The sequence below is a fragment of the Ursus arctos genome, unplaced genomic scaffold (assembly GCF_023065955.2).
Source record: "Ursus arctos isolate Adak ecotype North America unplaced genomic scaffold, UrsArc2.0 scaffold_1, whole genome shotgun sequence".
Lineage (NCBI taxonomy): Eukaryota > Metazoa > Chordata > Mammalia > Carnivora > Ursidae > Ursus > Ursus arctos.
In genome coordinates, this window is record NW_026622763.1 from 49180858 (window position 1) to 49205179 (window position 24322).

General features: G+C 37.0%; 1 protein-coding gene across 1 annotated transcript in view; it reads right to left on the reverse strand.

The window, feature by feature from the left end:
- LRP2 (LDL receptor related protein 2) overlaps nucleotides 1–24322 on the reverse strand; it is a 193719-nt gene that overhangs the window by 93810 nt on the left and 75587 nt on the right. The window contains exons 16-29 of the mRNA XM_057318411.1: nucleotides 23582–23785; nucleotides 17140–17332; nucleotides 15083–15208; nucleotides 13848–13978; nucleotides 11162–11299; nucleotides 10496–10777; nucleotides 9010–9249; nucleotides 7746–7865; nucleotides 7518–7634; nucleotides 5351–5728; nucleotides 3902–4150; nucleotides 2653–2864; nucleotides 1720–1904; nucleotides 493–721 (exon numbers count right to left, since the gene is read on the reverse strand). Of these exons, the coding sequence (XP_057174394.1) occupies nucleotides 493–721; nucleotides 1720–1904; nucleotides 2653–2864; nucleotides 3902–4150; nucleotides 5351–5728; nucleotides 7518–7634; nucleotides 7746–7865; nucleotides 9010–9249; nucleotides 10496–10777; nucleotides 11162–11299; nucleotides 13848–13978; nucleotides 15083–15208; nucleotides 17140–17332; nucleotides 23582–23785 (2804 nt within the window). The remainder of the gene's footprint in view (nucleotides 1–492; nucleotides 722–1719; nucleotides 1905–2652; nucleotides 2865–3901; nucleotides 4151–5350; nucleotides 5729–7517; nucleotides 7635–7745; nucleotides 7866–9009; nucleotides 9250–10495; nucleotides 10778–11161; nucleotides 11300–13847; nucleotides 13979–15082; nucleotides 15209–17139; nucleotides 17333–23581; nucleotides 23786–24322) is intronic.

Sequence of the window (24322 nt, forward strand, 5' to 3'; positions counted from 1 at the left end):
AACTTGTGAAAACAAATTCACCAGAATTTTCTGGATAAAAACTGATTAACATATAGAATTGTCTAATCAATATATTGTATACCTGAAACCAATATAGCTTTGTATATCAATTACACTCCAATAAAAGATACAAAATATAAAACAGGTTGTGATTTAATTGAGAAATCTAAATATAGATTCTTAATTTTTGCTTAACACACTTTTTAAAAGTGTAGAAACAACAGATCAGCATCTACAGATCAACTAAACCACACAAACTATTAATCTTTCCTGGACGTGACATAATCTGACCATGAACTGGAATAAAGATATTTATTTTCTGTTAGTGAGAAAAGAGGGATTGGCCCTCACTCTTGTTGATATTTCCTGGATCGACCTTGGAATGTCTAAGGCACAATAATTAATTTCTTAGTTTTCTTGTTCCTCTACCTGTATGCTTTTGACTAAGCCACTCCCATGGGTTCAGTTTCATTTTCCTCAATACCAACTTACCAAATCACTGGCTATCACCTGCTTCCGATGCTGTCCATTATAATCACAATAGTCTATGTAATCAAGATAGGAATCTATAAAGTAGAGCAGTCTGTTGGGGTAGTCAATAGTGATGCCACTGGGCCAGAAAATCTTGTCATCAACAATGACAGTGCGCAGACTGCCATCCATGCTGGCTCGCTCAATACGAGGGTGATGGCCCCAGTCAGACCAGAACATCAAATGGTCGCTGTGAAAAGAAATTAGTTACCAACTGGAAAGGATATATCTCACTATGGAAAATAACTGCCATTTTAAGTATACATCATCTTTATGTTCTGCTTAAAATAAATCACCTCCAGTTCAGAATATCTGTACAGAGTTTATGATTTCCTCAGAGTGTCACAAAGTAAAACTGTAACCATAACGCAGTCATAAGCCATCTGGGTGTTTCTAAAATGTTCATAAAACATGCAGAACATTATGACAATGAAATGTCTCAATGCCTATTCGTGTTTCCGTACAACCCACAAAGAGTTGATCTAGAAAAATCCATCTGGCTTTGTTTATCTACCCTGTCATGTTTTAAGATAAGAGTCATTTGTTCATCATCAGAGAGCCATCATAAATTTCACTGATTTTACAATATCTAAGAAGTCTGCATTACTATCGAGCATAATTTGCCTAACTCACGATCCTCCAGAAAAGAACCTTAAGCTAGAGAATCTTAAGTAAATTCAAGGAAAGAAGCCATCCAATGTTTCGAAGCACAAGGGAGAATTTCTCATTCCTTTTAGGACCAGCAGGCAAACATTTTCTTCCCCACATGACACAAAAGGAAACTCTAATAAACAACATGAAAGTAAAGCAGGAAAATCTTGCTTTTTTTTGCTGTTGTATAACCATGAGATATCAAAGTTACGAACTGGTCCATCTATGGAATACTACTGTGTGCATTCATTAGAGACCTAACTATATAATTCTATAACAATCAGTTCAATAATTGTATTACCAAGCTAATGAATCAATGTGTTCTTAAAGTGAACAACAAATTGCTCTCATGTACTTTATGAAGACTGAAAAGATAAAGGAAGGATACCAATAACCTCTGCATGGTTACCATGTCTACAGAGAGGTTTAAACAAGGTTTCATTTCAAATTTTGAGATATGCGTATCAGCCACATCATGTTACTATTATTTTTCCTTCAGAACCATGTCACAGCAATACCATTTAAAAAATGTCTTACCTAATTCTGGGATCTAATGCTAGTCCCCTTGGATTTGATACATTCCTACTAATCAGCACAGTCCTGTGGCTACCATCCAGTTTAGATACTTCAATTGTTTCCAGAGAATAGTCTGTCCAGTAAAGATTGCGACCTACCCAATCTACCACAATACTTTCAGTCATAGTGACACCACTGTTATGTATCTAAAGACAAAAATGAATAAAAAGTGAATTCTAAAGATAATTAATAAATGCAAACATTGAAATTATATGAAAATCTAGAATAAGACAACTTGTCCTGTGACTGCTTGTGAGGATGAGAAGATTTTGTCTTCTGTGTAGCTAACCAGCAAATCAACAGTAGGGCTTTCTAGGAAAAATATACTCCATTTTGTAGAATTGAATACTCTAGGATACTTCTGTTTAAAGTTTTTGTATTTAAACAAAAGCTCTATCCATTTGCTCAACTGGCAACCCTATGAAACTTTATAATGTTCACATGCCAAAAGAATATCTTTATTGATTAAATGCCAAAAACTACAAAATAAAGCCCTAAGGGGCAGAGGAAACATAACCATCAAGGGTCAAGAAACTGAAACTGTGGGAGATTGATTGAGAAACATAACTAAATTAAAGCTAAAGAAAAGCAACTTCTTAACTCCCCTGCACTTTCCTCTGTTCTCATACACTAGGAAAAAAAAAATTGTGAAGTCTCCGCATCATGTGACCTGGAATTCAGAATCATGGATCTGCCTTCAGAGGTCACATTCTTATCTAAAACACCCATATATTGGGAATTATGAACATCCAGGCCTCTTGGGTGCCATGTGGCCCAGAGGGGAATATGAGAGCTACCCAGGATGAGGTAGGACCTGCTCTCCCTAATGAGTAAGAGTAATAGACCCAAGACAGGGGGACTAGTCAGGCCAAAGATCAGCAGAAATGTACTTACTACTCTTCTGTCTGTTCCATTTTGAAACGCACTCCAGATTTTACCCTGACTTCCATCAGACCAAAAGACACGACCACTGATTGAATCAAAATCAAGAGCTACAATGTGAGAACCATTCTGGACAATTGAATAGATATTGTGAAACTGGGAGGTGATATTGTCAGCAAGAATCTGGTTCTGACTTGCCACAAGTAGCAACAGACTTTCAGATCCTGTCCAAGAAGAAAATGCAAAAATGTCAATGACTATGGGAGAAACCACAATTAAAACATCTCTTAAATATTTGATGCAATACTTTTGATAACAGAAGGAAGATTAAACTCCAAATTATACTACTAGGGAAAACTAACATAAGTCCCTCTAAAAATAATATATTCATTTCATGTTTATCTTAATAGCTGATTTTCATGAGTATTTAATATAAGCTTTTTCCAAAATTTCTTTCTTCCTTGAATTATACTCCAATGTTCATCTCACTATTAATCTGGAGCAAACTATACTTGCATTTTTCCAGTTACTATTTGTTATTTTTGTACTTACTTTTGAATACTGCTTATCTTCCTTCCTAGAATGTAGGCTTCCTACATTCCTTCCTAATAGCAGGAATTGATTTTTAAATATTTTTGTTTCCTGAGGCATTGAGCTGTGACAGAGACATAATTATCTCTCAATATTCCCTCTCCACTTCCTTTTTAGTAATAAATGATGCCGAGTTTTAGCATGGCACACAGCCTTTACCCCAACTTTATCCCCTGGACCATCTACCACTCACACTCCTACTTGAAAAAGAAAGAAACTGTCTATTTTGCATTACCCTTCCTTGTTTGGTCACTTCTGAAGCAGTCATATCAATATTGTACTACACAGTAGAATCACCTTCACATCATAGAAACTGAATTAATATTGGTTGAATTGAATCAATTAAGCATTATATAAAGATGCTTAAATGTGATATAGAAATCATTTTTAAATAATACAAAAACCATTGATATTATTTTAAATAATAAAAAATCATCTACCTATTTATGCTTAAACCTCTATTTTCCAAAATACGCCAAGATCTTTATGAGTATTAATGTATTTAATCTTCATAATAAACCGAGATTTAAGGAGGTTACATAACCCATCCAGGATTTAAGTTCATTTGACTCCAACATTGTCAAATTCCTTCATGCAACATTTGATCGTAAACTCTGGAGTGTGCTGTTATACTGGCTGGAGTTGGTGCACTTTCAAGTTCAGTCATTACCTGTAACTTTGCAAGTCCTTCCGTCAGTGTCTAACGTGTATTCTTCATCACACCAGCACCGGAAAGAACCTCTCGTATTGAAACAATGCTGGCTACAAAAGCCTGGGACATTACATTCATCTATGTCTTCACAGGTCTTAGAATCATTGGCAAGCAGGTATCCTGACGGACACAGGCATTGAGCCCCAAAGGGTCCCTGAACACACTGGTGAGTACAACCACCATTGGAATCTGAGCAGCTATCCTGGTCTAGAAGAAAGAAAAAGAATCACAAAGGGGAAAAGTCAGGAATCTCTGCTTTTTTGGTTCATGCTGTTGTAATATTTGTCATACAGTCTGATGCCACCTTCAACGTAATATCCAGGTAAGAGCTAAGAGCAGCCTTCATCTGGATGAGCTCCATAGGCCCGTCAGTATCTGCTCTAATTACTCAAGGACTTATTGTCTTCAACAATCACTGGACTTAAACCGCCTTCTTCACTATAACCCTCTATTATAACTCCACTTAGTGCAGTGAGAGAAACTTGGGGAAATATTGCTGGCATCAAGAAACACAACTGTCATTGATAAAGCATGCAAGGAGACCTAAATTACTTCCCACTTGCTTCCTGACATTCTTCTACCTATAGAGAAATGCAAGATAAGACTTTGACATTCAAGAGCAAGGGCTGGAAGATCTACGAAAGTGAACAAATGGAAAGGGAAAGGCAACTGGAACACTAGAGGGCACAGACCCACCAGCACGCCACCATTCCTGCCTGTCAGAGCCCAAACAGCAATGCCTGAAGCCACCCAAAGTCAGTCATTTGCCTGGGATGCAAATGCCCTCTATTTCCATGTATACTCTAACTTATTTTTCAGAGTCATGATGTGAAACATGCTCCAGAGGGGGAAGTCAGTCAAAATGATTAGAATATTTTCAGCACAAACATAACCCATATAAAATCATAAGAATCTGAAATATTTTGCAATCATACCTGGCCGGGGTTCATCTGAGAGTGAGCATTGATTAAAGAGGAAAGAAAGAAAGGACAGCAATTAGGATTACATGCCAATCACAGGATTTTAATCACAGCAAACACAAATCCCCGGACTTCATTTGTTTTGTGGCTAGTTCTGATTGAAATTAGAAAATATTAAATTAGAAAATCTTAGGTAGGACCACAATCCAAAAAAAAAATTAATTTAACAATCTAATGGCCTCATTTAGTCTCATTTTTCTAAAAAGTAAAAACACAGAACCAAATGCAAAGGATTTAATGAGAAGTATCATCCAGTGGTGATTTATTTCAATTCCATGATGTTTATCCCTACACAGATTTGAACTCCTAGAGGAACTAAAATCCCTTCCTCAACGCTACATGGGGACTGAGACAATGGTGACACACAGCAGGCCACCATGTGCTCAGAGTGAATTTATGGCCATTAAACTGTGGTCAGGAAACTTACTGCAAAGTGGGGATTCATCTGTCCCATTGGGGCAGTCAAAGATGCCATCACACACTGCACTCAGATTCACACAGATGCTATAGCCAGGGCAATGCCATTGCCAACTGGGACAGTGAAAGGCCTGAGTGGGGCAGTCCTTCTCATCACTCATATCCCTGCAGTCATTGTCCCCATCACAGAGCCAATCTCTGTGGATGCAGTTTCCATTGTCACACAGGAAACGAGATGGAGGGCAGGTCCTGGGGGCACAGCCACGGTGCTCATCAGATCCAAAGACGCAGTCTGAGTGCCCATCACACTCCCAGCTCTTCGGGATGCAGACACCATCTGCTTGGCACTGAAATTCATCTGGGTGGCACATACCAGGAGGCCTAGTTGCTAAGAGAAACGCATGGGGAGACGGGCTTGTGAATGCAATTCATAATCCTTTTTATATACTTCCTAGATTCAGAGGAAATGATTTTGGATCAATGGTAGGTTTATGATAATGACTATGAATGAAAATTTAATATAAAATCTAAAATGACATAGTGTTCTCAGACATTGTGGTAAAGATTATATGTGTCTTTATATGTGTCTGATAAGTTCCTCGGTCAAAAGAAAATTCTGTTTCCGATGTTTTTAATGTTCATTCAATTACAGGTTAAATAAAATTTATCTGCCTCTTTATTAAATAATTAGCAGTGCATTTCAATAGAGCTTAACGAGCCAGTAATTTTTTTACTTTGAATCCATGTGTTCAATATCGTACATTTGGATGTTATTAATTTTCCCTCAAGCAACCTATATACTCAGTGAAACCAGCACACATTAAGTAAACGAAAGGTAACAGTAAATCCTTACTTCTTTGCAAACTTTCCACTATTCACTGACCAATCCTTGAGAGATAAGAGTTGCCTCCTATCTCACAGGGTAAACCCAAGCTTCCTCCCAGGGGCTTTGTAAGGCAACAGCAAGTCACTGGCAATTGGCAGTTTAACCACAAATCATCACAGAAGAATTCCATGTTTTCAACATAAAACAGGAAAATCAGTGATTAAGAATTTCTGCATGTTGTACACATCTATAAAGTATTAAGCATTTTATTTAACTTATTTTTATCCATAGATTGAAACACTTTTTTTCTAATTGGGGAGGAAAATTAATCAAAAACCTATCTTTTACGATCCAAAACACCATTATGCTAACAAATGGTCACCTTATTGACAATCTTTTACAAGTCTAAAGTCCATTTAACACAAAAAGTGAGCAGTAAGAGACCCTATCCACTACACGTCTCCAGCCCACAGAGAATACAGATCCATCAGATTCATATTCCATGAGGTGCTCCTTGAATCCTATGGCTAGAAGGAATTTCTTTTCTGTGAACCTCAATTGAATTTTATCTGTACCATTTCTAAGGCCCTTATAACTGTGTACTTTGCTTCAGTTATGTCTTATGTTATATAATTTCTCTTACCCTACTCTAAGGAACATCTTAGCAGATATTCAACAAATAGAAGTTGAAATGAATTCATTTAAGTCAATATCAAATACCACTTCACACCATATCTATACCATGATCTGATCTCTCTATTGAGATTTAAAAGAAACCATTAAGATATCTCTATGAACAGGAAGCCTCAAAAACTTGAAATCCACCAATTTAGGATATCTTAGGAAAAATTAATAGTAAGAACAAAAATATCTAAGAAATATTTAACCTATCTAAGGGACTATTGGCAAGTGCCCATTTATACAACCACTTGATTCACAAATTGTTAAGTCATTATTTGGAAATACCTAGTCAACTTTACTGTATGTTCAATACCGCATTCCTTTGGTAATAGTTTGTAATTCAGGCTGTCTTCCCTCCAAAGTTTATCCAAATTAGAGAAAACCTGCAGTAATATCAATGCTGGTAAAACTGAAACCTGCAGGGGCACCTGGGTGGTGCAGCTGATTAAGCATCGAACTCTTGATTTCAGTTCAGGTCAAGATCTGAGGGTCCTGAGACCCAGCACCTGCATCGGCCACACCCTCAGCATGGAGTCTGCCTGAAATTCCCTCTCTCCTTCTCCCTCTCCCTCTGCCCCTCCCCCTGCTTGCACTCTTTCTCTCCCCACTCCTCTCTTAAATAAATAAAATCTTTTAAGAAAAATGAAACATGCAGATAGATGGTACTTACAACAGTCTATCTCATCAGAGTGATCACTGCAGTCAGAAACACCATCACAATGATATATGTTACTAATACACCGATCCTCACTGGCACATTTGAACTGAAAAGCAGTGCAATTAATTACTGAGAATGAAAAAAAAAAAAAAAAACATTAGAAATTAGCTCAAGGAGAAAACCACTAAACATTGAAAGTATTTTTAAACATCATGAATAAGTATAAAGCAATCTACTTACCACAGCCAGCTTCATCAGATCCATCAACACAGTCCTTATCCCCATCACAGACAAAAGATAGGTCAATACATCGATGATCAGGACAACGAAACTGACTAGGTAGGCATGTCTCTGTAAATTCTAACGTCATTCAAAAACAAAACCAAGTAACAGTTTATTTCTTGTTCAGTGTGTACTAGGGCCAAACTGCAAAATGCTAAGGAGATACACAAGTTATCTCATTTAATTCCTTCAAATCAGCCACATTGCCAAAGTCAGCCCAGTAAGAACACACAAAGCCAGGGCAGTTTTTGGAAAGAAGAATAAAAAGATTATAGGTGAGAGTCAGAATCTGCGATTACACTTTGAAAACAGACTATGCTTTCAAAGTGAGCATCATGAACTTGGACCGGACTACACCTCATGAATACTGAGTCTGTGACTCTGCACCAAAGCTAAGCAGTGGAGCCCAACTAGGGACCATGGTCAGCATGGCCCACATGCCTAGCAGCAACAGTATATAGACAGATCACTACTGCATTTAATCCAAAGTCTAAGCAGAACAACTAATTCTAGAAAACCAGGATCTAGAAACCCACCTTGCTGAAGAGACATAGCCCTAGAATCAGATGTGCTGGCTGCCCCATCCACAACATGAAGGGTCTATATTATTAAATATAGACCCACAGAATGTGAAAACTAGAAGAGGTCTTATAGTCCAAATGCTATGGAGGAAAGTGACTTGCCTAGTCATGAAACCAAGACTAGACCTTAGTCCAGGGAGCTCCACCTTAAACCATTATTACAGACACAAAAACAAACAATAACCTAAAGGAAATCAGAACTAGCAAGATGAAAAGCAGGCAGACAGTAATAATGGAAATTTACATTTTCCGGGCCTCTGTATTTTATCCCCTTTTTACCTCTACGAAATGAAAAGAAAAACCAATAGCCAAATGTCTGTATCATTTACTGACATTTAGAAAAAAACAAATTTGCCTAAATATACAAAAAGTCAGTCGAGAAATATTTTCCCAGTGTGTGTCTGGATGTTAGACATCAGGGACAGTCCTTGTTCTGCATCCATAGAATTCAGTGCTCAGCAGGAGGCTAAGATTCTCATGTCTTTGATCTTATAGCCTATTGATATGGGAATTGATGGAACAGACGTGACTACGATACGATGAAAATCATGTGAGCCTTAGAGGAAAGTGTGCAAGGTCTACTAACTGCGCAAATCTATTCATTAGGCTGAGCAACCGAGAGAAATCCATTCCAAACTTACGGCAGTTCTTTTCATCAGATCCATCGGCACAATCATTATCTGTGTCGCAGAGCCAGCTCCTTGGGATACACATGTGATTATCACAGGTGAAGAAGGATGCAGGGCAGGAAGTGGGTGCTTGGGAGGGACAGTTCTGCTCATCACTGCCATCCACACAGTCATACTGCTTGTCACACTTCCAGTGTGCAGGGATGCACTCTCCGTGGCCACAGGTGAACGCTGACGGTGCACAGGTATTATCTACAAGGAAAACAAACCGGTCACGAAGACATTTGTTTTTACAGCCGGTTAAATGAGTTCTTACCTTGTAAAGGCCCAGTTCTTCTTTTTCAATGGAAGCAACATACAAAAGAAGAAGAATATGTTGGCTAATTGAACTTAATTTAAAAAAAAGCAGCAACGGAAGAAATGTGCCAGTCATTCTCATCATCTTCCCCATCATCACTAGCGGACATTTCTTTAGCAATTACCGTATACCAGGCATTTTTCTAAGTGCTTCATGTATTTTTTCTCTCTTAATCCTCACAAGAATACTGTGAAGTATGTAGAATTATCTGCATTTTACAGACGAGGAAACGGAGGCTTTGAGAGATTTATGAATCTGCCCCACATTCAGTCTCTAGTTGGTGTGATCTGAAGCCCATCCCCGACTTGTAAGCTACTTCCTCTAATCACAATTTCACACTTAGTTGACAGAAACCTTGAAAATGTGTCATTTAAAAAAATGCACATTGATAAAATATTCAGGTAAAAAAAAGTGTACTTTTAGAAACAGGAAGATAATAGACAAAAGAGAAAACATTTTAGGAATTTCAGAAAAGGACAAGTGGGCACTTTTATTTTCAAATCTGACCCTCTTCTTTCTCTTCAAAAAGACAGGTTATTATTACTATTGATCTCACCTTGATAGAGATTTCTTAGATTTCAATTGTTCTTTATCTATTTTTTTTTATTTTAATGGAATGCTTTTGTTTTCTGCAATAGAATTCATTAGGCTCCAGACTTTAAAGACTAGATTACCATTGAAAGAAAAATATAAATGTTAAGACCATCATTTCAACCCTATTTTACTCCAAAGTGGGGGAAAGGGAATATAACACATGGATTTTCAAAAAAAATTATTCTAAGTACCTATTCTGAGATACTATTCTCTAGCTACTAAAGGTTATAACCTATTTATTATTTGACTTTTGAGGTGCTTGCCAAGATGTCATGACTGTATTGGTGATCCAAACAGCCAGTGTCAGGGAAAAAAAATTGTTAGTGAATATAGTCCAAATCAATGGTAGAAATAACTTGTAATATTATCTATTAATGATAAATATTATCTAGCTTCCTAAAACCTTGGGGTACATATTAAAAATCTGAATTCCTAAAAGATTTTTTCCCATAGAGATAACCCAACCTTAAAAAAAAAAAAAAAAAAAGCCAACCTCTCTCTGTTCTACTCATCGCAGAAAGTAACTCCTGTGTATAAGCTACTTACTGAATTTACCACATAGATGCTCATCACTGTTATCATGACAGTCATCTACTCCGTCACAGCGGTAGTTACTGGGCACGCATCTGCCGTTGCTACAGGGAAAGGAAAAGGAGCCACACTGCTGCATGGGTGGTTCACGGGACGGGTCTTCCTGGCATGTCAAGTGATTAGAAGTCAAACTCATCCCATAGGGGCAACCACACACCCGCTGGAAATTCGGCACTGGGAAGCAGAAGTGGCTGCAGTCTCCATTCGGATGTGTGGGTCGATTACAGTAGTTAGAACCTGAAAAAGCAATACCCGGGGAGAGTGAGTTATGTCCACTTCCACTGGATTGATCATAGGTTGAGTTTGTGAAGGAAAACAAATGGAAAAAGAACAATGTTCAGACCCAACACTACAAAGTAGCTTCTTTCTGGAAGTCAACATGCCAAATATAATATTCAGTTTAAATATAGAGAAAGTCCTTAAAATGTGTTTTTCCCAACAATACTTTTAGGGTTAACAGAGTTGAACAGAGACTGTTCATAAGTCTTACATTATTTAACTATCTGGCGACAGAAATGTATAACAATCAGGAGCTATACTAAATCATAAGTACTAAAGAAAAAAGAAGGCACCATGTTAAATAAATACAAACATATGAAAGAACGTGGCAATCTCACTCACCAGTCTGAGTGTTGGCATCGTATGATTTCACATGCATTATATTAGTGATACCGCTTCGGATAACCCTCATGTCTCCACCATCCGTTTTCCTGACTCGAACGATAGCACCCAGTCTCCAGTCAGTAAAAAACACATGGTCTAAGAAGAAACACCAGTGATTAGTATTTTCATCACAGCTCACTTATAAATCACTCTGGAAGATGCAATAGGCTTGTAACACTTCTTGCAAATGTGAAAGGATTCTCCCATAAATATCTGTAATTTGTTTCTGTAATCATTTTCTGTGTCTTGTTACTCTCTAGGAATGACTCTTTACAAGGCGAAGGCGATAGATTTAATGATACCAGGATTCCAGTTCAGACAGGTGTGTATGGAGTATTGTGATGGCATTTAATAGCCACTGGGTTTAGACTTCCATAGATAAAAATAAAATTTTGGATTATTCAATAGAGCATTAGATGTGCCTCATATGACTGAGTTCTTATCCCAGCTAAAGCACTAAACTTCTGAGGGCTTACAGGTAAATACTTAACTGTGTGAGGGGGTTTTTTTGGTAAAATTAAGGAAATAGACTAAATCTCTAAGTTACCTTTCAGATCAACCATTCTGTATATCCCATGTCTTAACTGAGGACACTAATTTTTTTTTTACACTCAACTGTAATAGGAAGCTGTTGAGAAGGAAAAATACAGATCTAATGCAAAATGGAACTTTCACAGTAGCCCTAGCGATCAATAAAATTATCCACAGAAGTGCGCCTACCCCTACTGCCGTAGGTATATTCCATGAAGTTTAAAATAGTGAGAAAGAGGCATCATAAGATTCTAAACTTCAAAAATTTAGTCATGTTCACTCCATACTAGCTACCGAAGCAGGGAACTAAACATGCACATTTTTAATAGAATCAGTGGATTTTTCTCTTTAACTATACCTTAACTAAAATTCCCAACTAACAAAAAAAAATGCCTAAAATGCCACAAATTTTATCATTAGACTAGTTTTCCTTATCTATGGCCTAATCAATGACTAATCAGTCACTGACTTACTAAATCTTATCTAGACTGAGTCCCACCACTCATGAAGGTATCTTACTATACTTAAATAGATAAGAAGTTCAATAAACCTTTCACTCCTCTGTGGTGCACAGAGAGTCAAGCAGATCTAGCCTTCATTGAAAACAATGATGATTTCTACGGTGTTGTGTAATTAAAGAATTTTCCATAAGAAATTCACAATGAGGGCAGTGTTGGGAGAAACATTATTATTATTATTACTATTATTATTTGGGGAATATTGTGTTGTTTTCAGAAGTATGCACTAAAATTTTTTTCATATTGATAAAACCAAAAAGTACTGACACTGCATTTTTATTCAATCCCAAAGCATTTCATCAAGAGCAGAGAAAATTTAACATTCTTATAACGCTCTGATGTAACAGCCAATGGCTGTCTGACATCATTAATGAAACGGGAGTGAATAAATGGGAAGGCATAAAGAGGAAGGGATGAGTATTTATAACTGACTCATCTCATCAAAAATCTCACTCTTTCAAGAGCATTTTTAAAATATTTTTAAATAGCATGCACTCCTCCACAGATAAACAGACAGCAGGATGGAACATGCAATATATTTACTAGCTATTCATTCCACACTATATGTGTGGGAGAAAGTCTTTGATTTACAGTCAGTGTCTAAGTCTTTTAAAGCACCTGGCTAATTATTCAGAGTAGGAAGTTTCAACCAGAGACAAAACTAGCATATGGGTAGGGCCTTTGGTGGATCACAAAACGGCATTTCTCTATCTGGACTAACTATGGTTTGTCAAACAAAACCAGGTAGATTTTAGTCTCTCCTCACCCTCTTGGCCTGGCACTTTTGTGCAATGCACAAGCTATACAATCATTCACAGAAACCTTATTTTCAAGACTAAACAAAACACCTGTTTCACAAGTGCCAAGCTACATTCTTTTTCCCTGCAACTCAACCCACAATACCACCCCTCCACTCAAGAGGGAAACTGATACATAGGTGTGATATCCCTGTGGCTGCAGTTCCCCAGAATTCCATGCCCCCAGCAATCTTTACTAGTAGCAGGAAATTATTGGAAAGGCTGATGAAAAAACAAGTACATCTTGCTATTTTTCATAAGCCATATTCTAACATTTCTATATAACAATGATATCAGTTATCCAATGTGTGTCTAAGAAGCTTCAGAGTCATTCAGTGACCATGTAGTTGATAAATATGTGTAGTAAGTTTTCCACAAGGATTCTGAGGACATTTTTACAGAAAACAACAAAACACTACAAGTCACCACAAACGCTCTTGCTGTTTTATTCTCGAAAATGATGAAAGCAGTAGTTCCCTATTTCTTTGTGGGATATTTATCAATAGAGTACTTGGGGAGTTAAATTTGATATGATACATGTAATCTACAAAATGCTATACTCTTAAGTTGTCAATTATTATCTAAAAGCGTCTAAAAGAAAAATTACACTCTGAAAGTGAAATGTTCAGTCAAAAAAACAAATGTTTTGTCTATACATTAATAGTACCATTTTCATTTTTTGTATTCTAAAGTAACCAACTTTCCTGGAAGTGTGAGACTGTCAAACAAGGATGAGTCTACTGTTAACGATTTGCAGAGTATAAAAACAACACGCACTTTCATTGCTTCAAAGCATACCTTCAAAGACAGTAAGTCCAAATGGATGAGTCATCTGCTGTATATGGCCCAGGTTTCTTCTGTCTAAACCATCAAAGGTGCTGTGCTCAATTTTATCAAAAAAGGCATCTACCCAGTACAACCGTAAAGCACTAAAATGATAAAATACTTAGTTATCTGTTATCCAGAAACTAATAATGCACCCTTTACACTGAGGGCATTCATAAATGGTATGTTCAATTTAAAAACAAAGTTTTTAAAAATTATACTCATTAAAAATGTAATAGCTTTATGCCCCCCCCCAAGATACAGTACTTTCATGAAGCGATTCATGAAGCGATTTTTAATTAACTATCTTAGAAAACTTAAAATGGGGGCGCCTGGGTGGCTCAGTTGGTTAAGTGTCTGCCTTCAGCTCAGGTCATGATCCCAGGGTCCTGGGATAGAGCCCCACATGGGGCTCCCTGCCCAGCGGGGAGTCTACTTCTCCCTCTCCCTCTCCCTCTGCCCCTCCCCCATGCTCATGCTCTTTCTCTAATAAATAAAAAAAAATCTTTAAAAAAAAAAAAAGAAAGAAAACTTAAAATGTTGTTATCTCCAAGTTAGGTATTTTATTTTTCTCCTGGTTAAGTCCACAAGTTAAGAAATCCATGTTTAAAAGGCTAAATACATTTCTTTCCTTTGTCTCTCCTATAAACTACTTTGGCATTTCATGTACATAAGCTTTTTTATCCTGTTACCTTTTCCTATATTCCTAGATAGATTAATTTCCTGAGAATTCTTATACTTCAAAATTCTCCCAGAGTGTGTGTGTGTGTGTGTATATATATATACACACACACACATATGCACATATGCATTTGTTGATTAACTGACACCAAAGATTTCCCATCCTCAAGATGCTCTCTATGAAAATTACACATGACCTGAACTTCATCAAATCCCTATTCTACTTCCAATGGGATTTGGGTCTAGCCTCCTCTATACTGACTTTCCACAAGGTCCTATGATTCTGCCTCCTCTATCAATTTCCTCAGAATATTCATGAATGCACTAGTTTTCATCCCAGCAGAAGCTGGCCTACTGTGTTTGTGTTCTTTGTATCCTTGTATCATTCTATAGCCTTCTCCCAGCACTAATCAATGATGTAAAAATATCTGAGTGCAAGTAGTACCAGTTTCCTTACTCCATCATATTGCTTCATAATTGTTTCACAGTAAGTGGGAACTCAGTAATTTGGGATGATTCCTACTTACCCCCAATCAATGGCCAACCCATTGGGCCATCCAAGAGTAGTGTTTACTATCGGCAAAAGGTTAGATCCATCACTCCACGCTCTCATAATTTTAGCAGGACGGAACCAATCAGTGAAGAATATGTACCTAAAAAAAGAGGTAAGAAATCAAACATGTTAACACTGGAACAAACTACATGACTTGGAAAGATTTAGCACAAATTCAGATTTTCCAGAGACTTGCTACAATTAATTTCATTTTCTGTATATGCTATTGGGTTTATACAGAAAAAATAAAAATCTGCGTAATAAACAGACTGAGTATACAACTGATCTCTTTTTTTTTTAAATCTAACTCTTAATTAAAAGTTTAGTTATCAACTTACAACCAAAGGCACAAATACAAACGGCATTAAAATGGGCATCCAGAGGAGAGAACCACTGTGCCAGACCTAGGATCTAAAACTACTGTCACCAAGTAGATTCTTTAAAAAGACATAATTCAGGTTACATTTTATGATTCTATTTTTTTTGAGATCCTTACACCACTTTTTTTCATAATAATATTTTTATTATATTATGTTATTCACCATACAGTACATCCCTGGTTTTTTATGTAAAGTTCAATGATTCATTAGTTGCGTATAACTATTTTTTAAGTAATCCCTATACCCAACATGGGGATCGAACCTACAACCCTGAGATTGAGTCACATGCTCCACCAACTGAGCCAGCCAGGCGCCGCTGGGTTACATTTTAAATACTCCAAAGTTGTTCAAATGAAATGATATACTATGGGCAAGAAAACAGATTTTAATCTCTTTCCTCTCTGGATTAAACATCTAGGACACACTTGATAGCTCTTTAGTCATCTTCCACAAGGAATTGATCAATTTGCAGGAAAGCATTTATCGCTGATGAAGAATGCACCCAAATCAACATAACTCATACAATCTCTACCCAAGGCATGTTTTTTTATTCTGAGGAGAGACCAAAAGAAAAATCTAGGGGGAAAAAAAAATTCTCTTTCATGTGAGCCTTAAAACTAAAATTAGTCTTTTCCAAAACATAACTTTCCAAAATGTGACTTCATATTTTTTTAAATGAAGGAGTGAGTAGAAAGGAATTTAACAGCTTTTCAAAACCAAACGCCAAAGATTTAGTTTAAGATAAATTCATTAGAAAATCAACTCTCTACAGGGCAATAAAATTTCTTATTAATTGTATCACCAGTTTTTAAATGTGTCTTACATTATTTCACAGGGAGAAAATTTAAATACAAAATAAACATTCTAAAGGCAGCATACAGAGTTCTTAGATGCAAAGGCTTTGTAGTCAAGTGGGCCTGGAATTTGAATCCTAACTGTTGCCTAACAGGTATTCTATCTACCTGGCTCACAAACCAGCTTTTGAATTAGACAAGATTATGTAAAATGCTTACTATGTGCCCTGAATAAATCAGGCTTAAGTGAATTCCTACTCATTTTCTTTTTTTTTTAATTCCCCTCAAATACAACTACCCAATTCAGACTTGTTCCAAACAAACATATTAGCTATTAACCATATTTAAATTAGAAACGTAAGAACCTAAAAAAGAATAGCATAAACTGTTCTGTCTTTCTTGTCTGACACCACCAATCACAGAATGGTTAAACATGAAACTTAGTCTGTAGTCTGAAAGACTTCTTATTCTGAAAACTACTGAATGATTAAGCAAGTTTTGCTAAGCTTTGTATCAATACATTAAAGCAGGGAAAGAATTTAAGCCTTTCCTGATAATTCCACTGCACATTCAATCCTTCTCTACTGAACCTGTTATCACATTGTTGGTCCTCTTCAGTTGTGAAAAAAACCCACACTTCAGTGAAGACTGGGAAAGCTGAAACTAAGGAGAAAGAGTTTTCAAGGAGATAAAGTGATTACTTAAGCTTATGCTAAAAGGATAAAATGTAAGGTGATTTCAATTTATATAGTTCAATCTTACATTTGCTGAACTTGCCAAATAACTGTGGCATCACTTTTCCATAACGTTAAAAGACATACAGTTTCAAGCTCTTCAGAAAACACGAACACACTTACCCAGCGATAGGATGAACTACGATTGATCGTGGGTTATTTAACTTCTGGATTATTGCACGTCTCGATTTATCAGCTAGCCTCATGACACTGACACTCCTGTAAGAAGCGTCTGTCCAATAGAGATTCTTTGAAATCCAGTCAAAAGTCAAACTTTCAACACTTTCCACCCTGTTGGCAGTGAGAATTTCTCTTCCTGTAAGTTGAAATATGGACAAGGTTTGAACTAAACATATTTTATGACATACACTTTCATACTACTGCATATTTAAATTGTGTCAGAGTTACAGCATATTTCAGTAACCCATATGGAATTCTTTAAAAAAAAAAAAAAAAGACTAAACAGCTGAGCAACAACATGAGATAAACCTAGAATCTATCCATTCCCAAAAGTTTGGTTCTCAAAGAACAGATATGATTCTGATAAACAGAACCAGAAGTGGTATGCCCTACATTTACTCCCTTGTTCAACCTTGCAGGAAAAAAAAATTCTCATTGCAGAACATCTGAAGAGAAGATACCTGAGTTCACATATTCACAACCACCACCCACAGACAGCTTTGATAAGCTGACACCACCAGGTACGACCGGCGGGGGGGGGATCTCTGAGGTGCGACGGCCCAACCCTCTCATCAACAGCCTTTCAAAAACCTCTAAGTTGCCACGTTTTGAGAAGACCAGTGAAGATGCCAAAAGAAAATCAGAATTAGGTATGGGAGAAAAAAGATGACTTTCCTCTTTGTGAAATTTTTATGTCTTTTCCTCTCTTTTTCCTATTTTCGCTAAAGAAAATCTGAGTCACAGTAAAAGGTAACACTTTTTTTGAAGTAGGAAAACCAATCTTAGTGCTTTTTCCATTCATCTACTTAATGAATTATAAAAAGAAAGTCCTCTATGTGCCAGACATAATATTGCTAATAGTATTAATAATAATAGCTCATATTGAACACTAATTATGAGCCAGGAACTGATCCAAGAATTTTACATGGATTCATCCACCCTTCAATCAAAGTATTATTAGTATCCCTATTTTGCAGATGAGGAAACTGAGTCCTAGAAAAACGAAGCATCTTGAAAGAAGTCTAGACACTGCCTTCGAGGGATTTATAATGAAGTGGGAGAGTGAAGAGGCGGCAATTAGGCCAAGGGGCAAAAATCAAAGAGTAATGGGTGTTATGACAGAGGTATGCACAGAATGGTATGAAACACAGACTCCAAATGAAGCATATGGCAAGGTGGAGGTGAGGAAAAGTTTCCCAAAGGAAGGGGTGAATTGGGTGCTATAGAAAAGCAAAGGCTTGGAAGTGAGAGGGAGACGGACTGAGAATTCCACATTTCAGATGTTAATGAGTTAATGATAGAGGCTAAAAGAAAAGGAGAAAGTTAGGTAACCAACAGATTCTGGGAGGAATGGGGGAATAAGAGGGGAAGGGAGAGTGGTCATGCTCTATGCTAAGGCAGGAGGTCTGTGAGAAACAGGGTACAGATGTCCCCTTAGACCTATTGGTTTTGAGGTGGTTGTAGGATATATGGTGAGATATCCAAAAGGCAGTTGGCATTACGGGTCTGAACCTTAGAGAGCTTGGAAGGAGATTTATGTCATCAACTGAAAGAGCCTTCCCTGATCTTTCCCTCATTCCCCAGGTTAGGAGGAAAATCATTCAGTAAGTCTCCCCACACTGACCTATAAATCACTACATAGCAGTAGTCAAAGACATGGAAGGCGCAGTTATGCAGAACATGAAGAAGACAACCAATGTTAAACACTAGAGAACACAGTTGTTTAGGAAGCAGGCAAAGAAGGAAAGATCTGTAAAGAACACCAGAAAGAATGGCCAAGAAAGAGAAGGAAATGAGACTGGAGGTGACCAAGTGAGAAAGGTTTCAAGTGACATGGTTGGCAGATGGGGATGGAATGAGAAATAAGAAGTACACATGTGGAAGTGAGAACAGGAACATATAGTCCAACCATGAAATGAAAGAGAGAGAGCACTGTAATTAGAGAGACACATGGACTGGAAGGTGGGTTGAATTTTTAGGACGAGAGATCTCAGCATATCTGAGTTCCCTGAGAGCTTCATTCAGCTGATCTTGACTTTAATTTGATTTCTGACAACTCATTTTCTACACATTTACTCACCAACACTTATTTCTCTCCCTGGAAAACAGCAATGTGACACCTCCCTCATCAAAGCATAGAAAGTTTAACCACTGACTATAGAATATTTTAAAAGGTAACTTGCTCAACATGTAGACTTAAAATTGACAAAAAGCTTGATGAGCATTCCAGTTTGACAAAGCAGAAGGGAGCTGACCTGTGAGACACTGGTAGGAGACTGAGCCTACATGGGGCTCAGAGACCCAAGACTGCCTTTTGGTGAGCACTAAGATTGACTGGAGTTCTCCAAGCTCAGCAGACCTAATTCTGGTCCCCAGAAAAGATGCATTCTGATTCAAAGTAGAAGACTGACCACATATGTTTTCTCCTCTTCCTTCCAAACTCTCAAAATGCCAGTACAGGGGCAGCAGATAAGAGATTTCCATGGTTTAGAAGATGAAGTGATTAGAGGGATAGTAACTCACTAAGTGGGGGAGAAAGCTGCAAACTCAGTGCCAGCAGAGGAAAGACCCCCCCCCCACACACACACACACACATACACGAAGCCTCAGCATACTGGCTCTCAGAGGTATCGGGAGAAACGCAGGGGTGAGGACTAAGGGGCTTAGTTAAAAGTTGGTATCCAGGGCAATCAGACCACCAGGTCCCTCTCAGAGGCTAAGCATCTGTGCCACTCTCCTCCATCTACCTCCTCTAACAGATCAGAGATCTTCTGTGAAGGAACTGAGGCAGAGATGCCGTGGGCTCAAGGATACCACAGTGCACACAGGAATGCTGGGATGGAACAGAATTGAATATAGGGGGATTGTGTGACTCATGAACTGAAAGGTCCTCAGCCCCCTGTCCTCTGTACTTCTCCTAGAACATAGACAGCAAGCTACCCTCACCACCTCTTACTCCGCACACCAAGGAGAATGGAGACATCTACTAATAACAAAAGATTTACTAGTATCATTTACTAATACCAATGTTTGGGAGCTCCCGAACAGAAAAGCTGCCTCATCACCTCAAGTTCACCAGCTGATGAGGCTCATACTTACAGACAGACCTTCTGGTAGCTTTTATAGCCTTGCCCTTAATATTAAACAAGAATCACAGAAATTTGAAGAAAGCGTCCATCATGGGAAAAAAAGGTTGAAATAAAAAAAGAAAAAGGAAAGCAAAGAAAAAGGAAAGAGAGGAAGATGAATTTTTTTATTTTAACTCCAGTATACTTAATATACACTATTACATTTGTTTCACACGTACAATATAGAGATTTAACAATTTTGTATATTACTCAGTGCTCATCTAGTAAGTGTACTCTTAATCCCCTTCACTTATTTCATGCATCCCTCCACCCATCTCCCCTTTGGTAATCATCGATTTTTTCTCTACAGTTCAGAGTCTATTTTTTACTTCGTCTCTTTTTTTCCTCTGTTCATCTGTTTCTTAAATTCCACATATGAGTGAATCACATAGTATTTGTCTCTCTGACCCTCTTATTTCATCTAACAGTATATTCTCCAGCTCTATCCATGTTGTTGCAAATCCCACAATGTCATTCTTTTTTAGGGCTGAGTATTATTCCATCGTGTATATATACAACATCTTCTCTATCCATTCATTTATTGATGGCCACAAGCCATTTCCGTAATTTGGCTACTGTAAATAAGGCTGCAACAAAATAGATGTGCATGTATCTTTTCAAATCAGTGTTTTCATTTTCTTTGGGCAAATACCAGTCGTGGAATTACTGGATGATATGGTATTTCTATTTTTTATTTTTTGAGGAAACTTCATACTATTTTCCACAGTGACTGCACCAATTTACATTCCTACCAATAGTGCCTCAGAGTTCCCCTTTCTCTACATCTTCACCAACACTTGTTATTTCTTTTCTTTCTGATATGAGCCATTCTGACTGATATCAGGGGATAGCTCATTGTAGTTCTGATTTGCATTTCCCCAATGATTATTGATGTTGAGCATCTTCTCATGCGTCTATAGGTCATTTTGATGTCCCATTTGAGAAAATGTCTACTTGGTTCTTCTGTCCACTTTTTAATTAGATTTTTGTTGTTGCTGTTGTTGTTATTGCTGTTGTTTTTATTGAGCTAGACTGAGTTCTTTATGTATTTTGGATACTGACCCCCTTATCTAATATGTAGTTTGCAAATATCTTCTTCCATTCTGTAGGTTGTCTTTTCATTTTATTGTTTTTTTGCTGTGCAAAAGTTTCTGAGGTTGATGTAGTCCCATTTGTTGTTGTTGTTTATGCTTGACATCATGTGCAAAAAATTACTGCCAACACCAGTATTGATGAACTTCTTCCCTACATTTTCTTCTGGAAGTTTTATGTTATCAGGTATCAGTTTTTTAAGTCTTTGATCTATTTTGGTTAATTTTTTTTGTGACTTATGTGAAATAAGGGTTCAATTTCATTGTATTACATGTGTTTCTCCAGTTTTCCCAGCACCATTTGTTGAAGTGACTATCCCTTTCCCATCGGTTATTCTTGAATCTCCTCTCAAATATGAGTTGACTATATATGCTGGGGTCTACTTCTGGGCTATTTTGTCCCACTGTTCCATGATATGTCTATTTTTGTTCCACATCATACTGTTTTTATTACTATGGCTTTGTAGTATAGTTTGAAATCTGGAAGTGTGATACCTCCCACCTTGTTCTGCTTCCTCAAGATCAGTTTGGCTATTCAGGGTCTTTTATAGTTCCACACAAATTTTAGCATTGTTTCTTCTATTTCCATGAGGAATGCCTTTGGTAATTTGATGGGGATCGCACTGAATCTGTAGATGACTTTGGGTAGTATGACCACTTTAACAATATTAATTCTTCCAGTCCATGAACATGGGATGTTTTTCCTTTTTTTGTGTTTTCTTCAATTTCTTTCATCTAAGTTTTGTGGTTTCATTATACTGATCTTCCACTTCATTGGTTAAATTTATTTCTAAGTATTTTATTGTTTTTGATGCTATTGTGATGGATTGGTTTTCTTGATGTCTTTTTTGGATGCTTCATCATTAGTGTAAAAGAATGCAACTGATTTCTGTTATGTTGATTGTGTCCTGCCACTTTATGGAAATTGTTGATTAAGTCCAACAGTTCTTGACTGATCCTTTGGGATTTTCTATATCTACAGGATCATATCATCAGCAATTAACTACTTTTTTATTTCTTCCTTTCTGATTTGGATGTCTTTTAATTCTTTGTCTTGCTTAATTGCTCCAGCTGGGACTTCCAGTACTATATTGAATAGGAGTGGTGACAGAGGGCATCCTTGCCTTGTTCTTGATCTTAGGGGAAATGCCTTCAATTTCTCTCCATTAAGTATAATGTTAGCTGTGTGTATGCTGTACATGGCCCTTATTATATTGAGATATGTTTCTTCTATACTCACTCTAAGAGTTTTTGTCATGAAAGTATGTTTTATTTTGTTAAATGCTTTTTCTGCATCTATTGAGATGATCATGTGATTTTTATCTTTCATTTTATTGATGTGATGTATTACATTTATTGATTTGCATATATTGAACCATCTTTACATCCCAGGGATAAATCCCACTTGGTCATAGTGTATAATCCTTTTAATGTGTTCTTGAATTCTGTTTGCAACATTTTGTTGCAAATTCTTGCATCGATATTTATCAGAGGTATTGGTCTATAGTTTTCTTTTCTTATGGTATCTTAATCTGGTTTTGGTATCAAAGTAATGCTGGCTTCATAGAATGACTTTGAAAGTATTCCCCCCTTCTCAGTATTTTGGAAGAGTTTCAAAAGAATCAGTATTAATCCTTCTTTCAATGTTTGGTAGAATTCTCCAGTGGGTTATAAAATCAAAATACTGAGTTATGCCATCATTCAATAGAGTACTCACCAGTATAGTGTGACTGGCCATAATTTATCTTTCTGTGATGATTATGAAGATATTAACAGAATTCCAACCAAATGAAAAATTACAGTAAATCCATATTTCCATATAATTCATGGGGGTATTATTATTTCAAGCCCCACATCCCTCAAGAGAGGTCATCTGGCTGCTTGAATATGAGGAACAGCCTCTAATCAATTAACCCATTACTGACTTTAATACACTTGACTCTCCTTTTATGGAATGTCAGCTTCTTTTATGTTAATATTTCTCATTGTTAAAAACACACTCTTAAGGAAAGGAAGTGTTTGTTTTAATTAAAGTCATGAGAAAAGCAATGGATTTCTTTTCCTGAACTAGAAGTATTTAGCAAGCTAAGTAAGTTCTAGTAAGCAAATTACTAGTATTATTAAAAAATGGACAAACTGTGCAAAAAAATTTCAATGTATTCTCACCTGTGCCGTTTATATTTTGCTTATAAATCATGTCTTTTGATGTATCTGAAAAGAAGATAGTTTTTTCCTGAGCATCAAAATCAATCCCAATAAAGAAAGAAGGACTTCCTGTCACTGGAACTATGACATCTTCCTGGGTAGAGAGGTTGAATGGGATGCCACGAACAGCCACTTCAGATGAAAAGATCAGGAATTGCTTAACAGCTGTAGGAAGAAGAACACGACACCATCGGCTACACTGAGGGAGGTTCTTGTCCTCCCTCAATTCCAGAGAAATTATTTATACATCCATAAAGCACATTTTACAATTCTGAAATAAACATAAAAAACAAATCCGTGGAAAACATTGCTGGAAATAATGGGAAGAGAGGAAAAAAAGATAAGCAGCTATGAAGGTGATACAACTGTTACAATCTTACTTCTTCTTGAAAAATTTATCCTTAAGATTTATTTATATAAAACACTGTCTCTATGATGAATTCTAAAGCAGTATTAACTGAATGGCATAGTAATTCCATCAAAATTCTTTTTTTTAATGTTTTTTTATTATATTATGTTAGTCACCATACAGTACATCCCTGGTTTCCGATGTAAAGTTAGATGATTCATTAGTTGCGTGTAACACCCAGTGCACCATGCAATACGTGCCCTCCTTACTATCCATCACCGGTCTATCCCATTCCCCAACTCCCCTCCCCTCTGAGGCCCTCAGTTTGTTTCTCATAGTCCATAGTCTCTCAT